The sequence below is a fragment of the Alligator sinensis genome, unplaced genomic scaffold (genome assembly GCF_000455745.1).
Source record: "Alligator sinensis unplaced genomic scaffold, ASM45574v1 scaffold64_1, whole genome shotgun sequence".
Lineage (NCBI taxonomy): Eukaryota > Metazoa > Chordata > Crocodylia > Alligatoridae > Alligator > Alligator sinensis.
This window is the reverse complement of record NW_005842458.1, coordinates 959,224-969,053: the sequence shown is the minus strand read 5'-3', so window position 1 is coordinate 969,053 and position 9,830 is coordinate 959,224. Positions and strand designations below refer to the sequence as shown.

The following is a 9,830-nucleotide window of genomic DNA, read 5'->3' as shown; positions in this document are numbered from 1 at the left end:
GCCCTCATTGCTTCTGCCTCTCCTTGTCCCCCCTGCCACTTGCCACCCCACAAGGCTAGCAACCTACACCTGCGCACCCCGCCCCGCCACCTCGACCTCCACCCACCACCACTTATCCTTTGGCTCTTGCCCAGGGCACAGAATACATGGCTGCTCGAGGCCCAGCCCAGCCACACCGCACCTCTTGCAGGATGGAGCTGCTGCCACCACCACGACCATTGCCACTATCTCAATTACATCAGAATAAATTCAGGATGACATTACTTGTAAGAATAAATCATAAGCGTCTGTGGCTTTATTCCAGATTTGTGCAACTCAAATGAGAACTTAGCTCTGAGACAAAAGGAAAGCATATAGTACTCATCTTTACAAAGGGCCAGGGAATTACTCTTGCAGCACACATTGCTGCTCCAATTTGATAATGTAGTTACACCTGCCGCAAAGAAAAGGGCACACAAGAAAGTGAAATGGTTAAGGATAAGCAGCAATGCCTTTTTCTAAAGGAGAAATAATCTTACAAGCTATACATACGGGGTGGGTAAAATGGCAGTTCCAGCTGGTAGCCAGACTTCAATTCCCAGAACCCCCACTATAAAAATAGTACTAAAACTAGAATTTTAAGGCCAAACTATGTATATGTTGTGGATAACAGTAATTGGAGAAGGAGATGGGAAGAGAAACCCAATGAATTCTACATCCTCTACGGTGACTGTATTAAGCTCCACGTTGTAACAAAAGATGTGCTAGTATTCAGTTTTATTGTACAAAGTTGTAGTGCGGATTTCAGACTTCGTATTTATATTATTCTTCCTTTAGAAGCATTCCTTAAAGACGCATCATGAAGAGCATGACGTGAAGAAACGATAAGGAAATGTAGCAAGAGATCTGCTTGGCTCAACCTAGAGTAGGAAAACAACAAGCTGGATATGATTTGAGCAAGTTGGATCTTTTCAAATGAGCAGGGCTCAATAAGGTTCATTCTAGAGTACTCATGAAAATGATAAAATTAATTGTAAAGCCACTGGCTATATTTTTGAGAACCTGCAGATGTCAAGTGAGGACCAACTGCATAACGCAAATATAGCACTCATCTTTAAAAAAGGGCAGGACATTACAGAACAGTCAATCTAACTTCAATACCCCAAAAGAAACACTGCAGTAAAATAATCAATGTATAATAGTAGATAGTAATACATGCATAATAGTAAAACAATCAATGTTATCCTCTAGATGCTTACAAAGGCAATGACACATTATTTCTGGAAGTTAGTTAAGGCAAATCAACAATCAACCTAATTTTATTCTCCAAGAGGGTATCAGGCCTCACAGATATGAGTAGTAGTGGGTGTAAAATACCTCGACTTTAGTAAGGCTTTTTATCTCCATCTACCATAATGTTTTCATAAATAAGCTATGGAATACCCCATAGAAGACACTGCTATAAAGATGGGTGCACAGCTAATTAGGTAATTGTGCTCAAAGAGCAATTAATGGATCCATGTCAAAATGGGAGGAGATAAAGTGGGGTCTCCAAGGTGACTGTCCTGAGGCTAGCGCTGTTTCATAGATTTCATAGACATCAGGGCTGGAAGGGACCTCGGAAGATCATCGAGTCCAGCCCCCTGCCCAAAGGGCAGGAAGTCAGCTGGGGTCATAGGATCCCAGCAAGATAAGCATCCAGTTGCATCCTGAAGGTGTTCAATGAAGGTGCTTGAACCACCTCCGGTGGCAGGCTGTTCCAGACCTTAGGGGCTCGGACAGTAAATAAGTTCTTCCTTATGTCCAGCCTGAAACGATCTTGAAGTAGTTTGTGACCATTCGACCTCGTCATCCCTTGGGGCGCTCTGGTGAACAAACGTTCCCCCAGATGCTGGTGGTCACCCCTGATAAACTTGTAGGTCAGATCACCCCTGAGCCTGCGCTTTTCCAGGCTAAAGAGCCCCAGGGCTCTCAGCCTGTCATCGTAGGGTCTGCTTCCCTGACCTCTGATCATGTGCGTGGCTCTTCTCTGCACTCTCTCAAGCTTCTCCACATCCTTTTTGAATTGTGGAGCCCAAAACTGGACACAGTACTCCAGCTGCGGCCTCACTAAGGCCGAGTACAGGGGGAGAATGACATCCCGGGATTTGCTTGAGAAGCATCCATGGATGCAAGCCAGCGTTTTGGTCACTTTAACCTTGCATTTATCGGCGTTGAACATCATCAGATTCTCGTCCGCCCACTTGCTGAGCCTGTCCAGGTCAGCCTGGATAACCTGCCTGTCCTCTGGTGTGGATGCTTTGCCCCAAAGTTTGGTGTCATCGGCAAACTTGGCCAGTCCGCTTCTGACTCCAGTGTCCACATCATTAATGAAGTTGTTGAACAGTATGGGTCCAAGGACAGAGCCTTGGGGGACCCCACTGGTCACAGGACACCACGATGAGTGACTTCCATCGATTACTACCCTCTGGGTCCGACCACGGAGCCAATTTTCCAGCCAGTGGATCGTGGAGGACCCAAGGCAACAATTGGCCAGTTTCTCCAAGAGGCGATCATGGGACACCAGATCGAAGGCTTTTTTGAAGTCAAGATATATGACATCAATCTCTTCTCCCTTGTCCAGGTGATAGGTCACCTGGTCGTAGAAGGAAATGAGATTGGTCAAGCAAGACCTACCCGCAACAAACCCGTCCTGGCTATCCCTTAAGATGTTGGCGTCGGCCAGTCCATTAAGGATGGCTCTTTAATAAACTTTTCTAAGATCTTCCCCGGGATAGAAGTCAGGCTGATGGGCCTATAGTTAGCCGGATCCACTTTCCTCCCTTTCTTGAAGATAGGCACCACATTGGCCTTCTTCCAGTCTTCGGGCACTACACCAGAGCGCCAAGAGTTTTCAAAGATCAGGACCTTCATTAAATTTCGTGGAGGAGTGAAATGAATGTACACTGCAGGAAAGATCTGGGGGTTACAGAAGATAAGGTGAACAGGAGTCATGTTTTTGCAAAAAAGTCAACAACTTACTCGACTCTAAAAAGCAGGTGGGACTTATACAAGTCATGGAAAGAGATTCTTCCACTCTAAATCAACCCTAGTGAGGCCTCACCCAGAAAGATGAGCCCAGGTTTTGGCACCACACTTTAAGAAAAAGATGTAGAAAAACTGGAAAGTATCCACAGAGTAACAAAATTATTAGGTTTAAAAAGTATGACACAAGAAGAAAAAATTAATAATTGGGATTATACAAGTCTAGGGAAGAGAAGATGCGACTTCCTTATCTAGACTATGAGGGTGATTAATCATTGAAACAGGCTACCTAAAAAATTGTGGAATTGCATCCTTGCAAGTTTTCATGATGAGGTGATTTAGTGAGGAACAATCCTGCTTTGATCTGGGGGTTAGAATAGATGATCTTATAAAGTCCATTCCAGCCTTTCTTTCCTCTGAGCCTAGATGCCTCAAGGCATGGGACACAGTATGTTTTTAAGAGTGCCTCCAACAGGCAACCTGAGACCTTACACCCATTCATGCAACAAAATAAATAATTACAAATATCATATCTTTACTGAAGGACCACATTCTGTAGTCATTTTTTCCTCCATTCTAGGTTTGAAATAGTTTGCGAGCTGGGACACAGCATTTTTAGTATTTCGCAAGACAGAGCCTGGTACAAAAGGGCTCTAATCCTTAACTGAAGTTGTTAGGTATTAATGCAATACAAATAATGAATAATGATGCATCATTAGTAATAAAAATAGAGGCAAAGGGCTGGCTGAGACTGCAAGCCTTTTTATAAGGTAATTTGGGGTTTTGTTCTTGTTTCTAAGTAGAATATTAACTTTACAGTAATCCAGTAAGCTAAAAAGAATCAAACTATTTCCTTTTGTCTGTTATGACTAAGATTTAGATATAATGCATGCTCAGGAAAAGCACTTAGTCTGATCAAATTACTTTTCATCAATATTGCCCTAGGAATCATAGTCAGACTTTAAAGATTTTACACTTGTTAAATATTTCAGTGCATTTAATATTACTCAAAAGGCTGAAAATTACTCAAGCAAGCTATGATGCTTTAAGATGGAGTACTCAAATGTCAGATTTCATTATGCTTGTACATAACTTCATTTTTCCCCCCAACTAAAGTCAAAAAATCCATCTTATATTGGCAAACAACAATATACATTTTCTTGCAAGCAGTATAATCTGTTATTCCTTAACCAGGAACTACAGAAATCTTTACTCAGGTTTTTCCTATTTTGGTTTTCATCCTGGTCAAAATCTCTCATAAATAAGCTTCACGCTCCCTTATCTTTTTAACCAAGTGTGGACCAGCAGTGAACAAATAAGCCTGCAACACATCAAGACAAAAATGCAGTCCATTTGATTGCAAAGTTGAGCCAACAAAACTACTGGCTTGGAATTAAGGTAAAAAAGAAAAATCTTGAAAATCATAAACAAACTGGTTTCTGAATATTAGTATGTCCAAGGAGCTCAACAGCCATAGTTCTTCACTGAGCCCATTCAACGAGTTACGCATTTCTACATCACACAGTACTTTAAATTAGAGGTGCACGGATATATCAGTTGCCTATCGGATTGGCACTGATAAAAGGGAAATGACATTATCAGTTATTGACTTTTTTTGCCCACTGTAACCAATAATGTTTACCGATAATCATGCCTTCTGGCCATGGGCCTGGACACCTGGGTTCCCTCTCCTCTGAGGCCCGTGGCCCCAGGTTCCTGGGGTCCCTTGGGAAACAGCAGGTTTCCTCTTGCAGGTGGGCAACGTTCTAACCTGTAAGGGGTCCTGCCTGGGGCTGCCAGGAATGAGATGCAGGGGCACTGCGTGCACGTGCACAGCTGAGCCCATGCATGTGGCCAGGAATACAGCAGTGCAGCATGGGAGGGGGAACAGGGGGGGGGGGGGGGGGCGGACCATGGCCTCTGTGGTGAGGGAGGGAGTGGGGCAGGGGATGAGGGCACTACCCAGCCAGGACGGTGCATGGGACCCGGGGCTGGAACAGGGAGCAGAACCGAGCCACAGGCAGCTCTTCCAGGGGGCAGCTTCCCCCTGCTATGTGCACCCCCAGGTGGAGGCATGGGGGAGAGGGGCATGTGCCACCTGAGATTTCTGCGCAGGGTGGAAGCAGGCTGTCCACTGTAGGGTCAGGGCTCTCCATTCTGCTGCCTTTCCCTCAGGAGCTCTGCACTGGCCACGTGCACCCTGCCTGCCCAGCAGCAGCCCCCAGCTGCCAGGCAAGCAGCGGCACACGGGCAATGTGGAGTTCCCAGTACAAAGGCAGCAAGGCAGAGAGTCCCAAGCCCACAGCAGGCAGCCTGCCTCTGCCCTGCTTAAAAGCATCCCATACTTAAAAATGGTGGTAGTGACAACTGAACTTCAGCTCATTCAACAAGATTAAGTTCAAGTGCCAACCCCACCACACACACATAATTTTAAAGTGCCAGAACGCCGATGCATGCAATGCAGCAGGCTGCTGGAGGACGCAAAAAAAAAAAAGCTTATGCCAATACTTTAAAATGCCCCGAGTTATTACTAAATATCAGTTATCAGATCAGCATCAGCCAATATGTTTGCTTAATCATCGGCTATCAGTATCAGCCAAGAAAATCTCTATCAGTGCACCCCTACTTTAAATATAATTATAACCTCTTAAATACAGTTCATTTAGCAACAAAACAGAACTCCAACCCCTGCTGTACATTTCTGAAGAAATATGACCACCTCGTCTAAATGGATGGCTTTTGTTTTTAAAACTGAAAATGTACAAGAAAGCTAATACAAGTTTGCCCAAGCTTGCAAACTATTCAGAAGTATGTTGCTTCCCCCACACAAGGAGGAGCCAAATATAGAACCAACTCATATGCACCTCAAGATTAGGCCTCTGCGATTCCTTTCAAGTTCTATGCTCCAATCACCCACCCCCAATCACCCACCCCTTCATATTTCACAGTTTCCTAAGCACAAGGCTCTCTTCATTCAACACACCAAATTTAGTTTGTTCTTTAACTGCATATAATGATAATGATGAGCAACACCAACAAGAACTTCCGGGTTTACAAAAGCACTTTAATGCTATAGTAGACAAAGTTCTTTGAGTAAATGTGATATCTTTTATTAGACCAACTAAATAGCTGGAAAAATTGTTCCTTGCAATTTTTTGGGTACAAACACCCTTCTTCAGGCAGAGGGAGAGTCTATGGTGAAGCATATCACTACAAAGACCTAGAAGAGGTAGGGGGATAACTTCAAAGAAAACCTAGTTAATGCATTTCTGTGGCGTGCTCTTTTCATATCGACATTATATAACAAAAATGACATCCTTTTCACAAAATTAGATTTTTTGGATTGAAGAAGAGGACTAAGGTCCTACTCTATAGTCTACAGGGGTCAATGGAAATGTCTCGTATGGACTTCAAAGGACACTGACTACACCCTGGCAGCTGATCCAGTGTGCAAAATCAAGCACTTCACCTCATCGTGTCATAATTTCTCTTTCTGTTAAATTTAACAGACTACTTCATAACAGGAGCATTTGTGAAATTTAATATTTGTAATGCATTCAGTTCAATATAATATAGTTGCTACATTCTACGGCTTCAAATCTTACCTCAAGGCCCATACCTGCCATAGTGTCTAACCTTTAACCTCATTTATTTTGTATGTTTTTAAGAAAATACTTAAAATACTAGTTGTGAACTAAAAACCCAAGTCTATAACAATCACCTGAAATTAACACTTTATTGTCAAGGTCCTTGGAAGATAAAAAAAAAAAAAAGTAAATTAAAAGTTATAATACCATAAAACCTGTTAAAACATAAAACATTCTTAGAATGTTTTTACTTTCTAAGAAGAGATTCATCATCATGAAACAGTAACACACAAATGGCCAGCACACTTTGTCCTTCAAGGCTTGCCTAACCTTTCTCCCAACTATACTATCTGGTCCAATAAAAGATTCCAAAACGTTCCAAACCTACTATATAGTAATGTATAAAATGCACCCTATTTTTCTCTCTCTCTTTCCCCTACCCGCTCTTCTGTCCCCAGGAAGTACACACATACCTGCAACAGCTCCATGCAAGCCATGATCACCAGATGCTGATTGCTGCTGAGAGGATGGTTTTGCACCGGGTGAAGATGTCTCCTTCATACGATCGATGACAGACTCAGAGATCTGAAAACATAAAACTCAGTTACATAAAGCAAGCTGCAAAAAAAGAAGTGAGCCAGCATAAAAATCATAGAATAAAAAGCAATATCACCTAATTCTATCTCTTTGGTCAAGTTTTAACAGGTTTTACTTCCCTACCTTTTCTCCCCAGGCAAAACCAGTTCCTTCTGGTTAGAGTGAATTAGGTTAATTTGCAGCTTAGTGTATATCATGGACAAAAAGCAGGAGTGAATTGTTCAGGAGAATTTTTTAAAAATCTAGGGACAAAGGAAATATAAACAACAAGTACTATGCCTTTTACATGTTGCTCATATGCTTTCTTCCCATCCTTGTCTCAGTCATTTGGATCATAATCAAGTAGAACACTTTGCAGGAGCACTGGGTATAGCCAAGACAGCCTTGGCCCCAACTGATTATGGCAATACAAGTGACAATAGTAGTCAACACATGCTCTAACCTCAGCATTGCACAGAATTCTCACAAATGTTGGTAGCTTCAGAAATATTTGACCAAAGTTGGAGAGGAAAGTATGCCAGGCTTCAGGCATAAATGAGCCCACCAAAAATACAATCCATATTATCCCCGTATTAATCATCATGTTTTTATTTCAGCATCTTGCTGTACCTCACTCTCACTCTCCTTTTAAGAAAAGCAAAATAAAACAAATAAGATTCCCTACTTTATCTGTTGGCCTCATTCTCAAATGGAAAAAAAAAAAAATAACTGATTTGACACAGCTTCAACCTAATAAAGCAACAATAAATTAGGAAGGTAAATCTAAAGAGGCTTTATTTGTCCAAATTCTTTTTGGGTGACACTGCTAAAACATTGAACAAATGTATACATGTTACATATATATGTTCAACATGTTACTTGTTCGTTCTGTACTTACCAGCATGGTATTTGTCTCAGGCCTTCAAACCTTTTAGTAAACAGTTCCAGCTTTCATGGTGTTATCTGTCTATATACTAGGGGGGACCAGCGGGAAATGGGAGAGACCTTGTTCCCCTGAGTGCCTCCCGGAGTAACAAGGAATAACGGCCATAAGTTGTTAGAGAGTAGGTTCAGACTAGACATCAGGAGGCGCTACTTCACAGTCAGGGCGGCTAGGATCTGGAACCAACTTCCAAGGGAAGTGGTGCTGGCTCCTACCTTGAGGGTCTTTAAGAGAAGGCTTGATGATTACCTAACTGGGGTCATTTGAGCCCAGTTTTCTCTCCTGCTCAGGGCAGGGGGTCAGACTCGAAGATATGCAAGGTCCCGTCCAACCCTACTTCTATGAATCTATGACCCTGCATGCATATAGTTAAGCACCTCATACAGGGTGCACATGGGTTTAAGTAAACCTCCCTTAAACTTCACATTATGTATACATACATATACATGTGTGTGTGTCTGTGTGCACGTCTGAATACACACACCATATTATATATGTGTGTCTACACACATAATATGCAGTTTAAAAACTATTCCACCTACTTTATATATTAGAGGTCCACTGATACACGGGTGCCATATCAGATCGGCACTGATAAAAGGAAAACTGACATTATCGGCAATCGGCTTTTGCGGCTGATGCGGCCGATAAGGTTGCCGACAAACGCCGCGTGCACGCACACAGCCGCAGTGCAAGCACGCGGGCAGCCAGGAGCACAGCCCGGCAGTGTGAAAAGCAGCATCCGGCTGGTAAGTCTGTTGCGGCGGCAGACTGAGGCACCTGCAGTGAGGGAGGAGCGGGTCTGTTGCCGCGGCTGGGGCAGGCGCTGCACCGGAGCATGAGACGGAGCCGTGAGGGGGGCTCCCACTGCTACACACATGCCAGGACAACATGGAGGTCACATGCCCCCCACATCTGTGCGCGTGGGGAGGGCAGGCTGCCACTGCAGGCTGTGGATGGGGGCTCTTCCCAGTGTGGGGAGGCTGGGCTGCGCTGGGGGCAGGAGGCAGCAGCGCTGGGAGGGACGTGGGGGCTAGAGCCACCCCAAAATCCACTATAGCCCCGCTCCCCATGCTGCTGAGGCCCACCCCAAGCACAGCCCGGCTCAACCCAGCGCAGTCAAGGCGTGCACGCAAGAGGGCAGAGAAAGCGCTTCAAGGACATCCACATCCTACCATCCCCCAGCACCGTCCCAAACGGAGGAAGAGCTGCTGCAACAACCACTACATTTTGAACCTGACCACGGCAACCAGAGGTGGAAAATGGGAACGTGTCGCGGACTGAACCACGAGCCCGCCACGTGCACGTGTCTGTATATGCACACGTGTGTCTGTCTATATGCCTATGCGCGTGCACGCTGCGCACCCTTCAAACACATGGATCTGAAGGGGGTGTGTATACACACACACGCATGCATTTGCCCGTGTGAGCGTTTGCGTGGACACACCATGATCAGCAATCCCTCAGAGGCCAGGATGGTTGTGGTTGTTCTCTCCTGCCCTGTCCAGGGCGGACTGGGGGGGAGGGGGTAACTCGATAGACAGATACATAGATACACACGCGCCCTAGAGAGGACATTAGAGAAACACGTGCGTGCAACGTCTGTGTGAGCACGCACACGTGAGCTCACCCGCACGCCCTTCACCACCGTGACGTGATCATTCTCGTCCACCTCGAAGCTGACGCGCCGCCCGGTGCTGCCCCCGCCGCCCATGGCGCCC

At 44.7% G+C, this 9,830-nt stretch overlaps 1 protein-coding gene across 3 annotated transcripts in view; it reads right to left on the bottom strand.

The window, feature by feature from the left end:
- Positions 1-9,824, bottom strand: part of CHCHD3 (coiled-coil-helix-coiled-coil-helix domain containing 3) — a 240,190-nt gene extending 230,366 nt beyond the window's left edge. For 2 of the 3 annotated variants that reach the window (XM_014523192.1, XM_025212354.1), the window contains exons 1-2: positions 9,728-9,824; positions 7,064-7,175 (exon numbers count right to left, since the gene is read on the bottom strand). In XM_014523192.1, coding sequence (XP_014378678.1) covers positions 7,064-7,175; positions 9,728-9,823 — 208 coding nt within the window. In that variant the 5' untranslated portion in view covers position 9,824. The remainder of the gene's footprint in view (positions 1-7,063; positions 7,176-9,727) is intronic. The other variant, XM_006030678.2, reaches the window with a different exon arrangement.
- Positions 9,825-9,830: the final 6 nt, after the last annotated feature.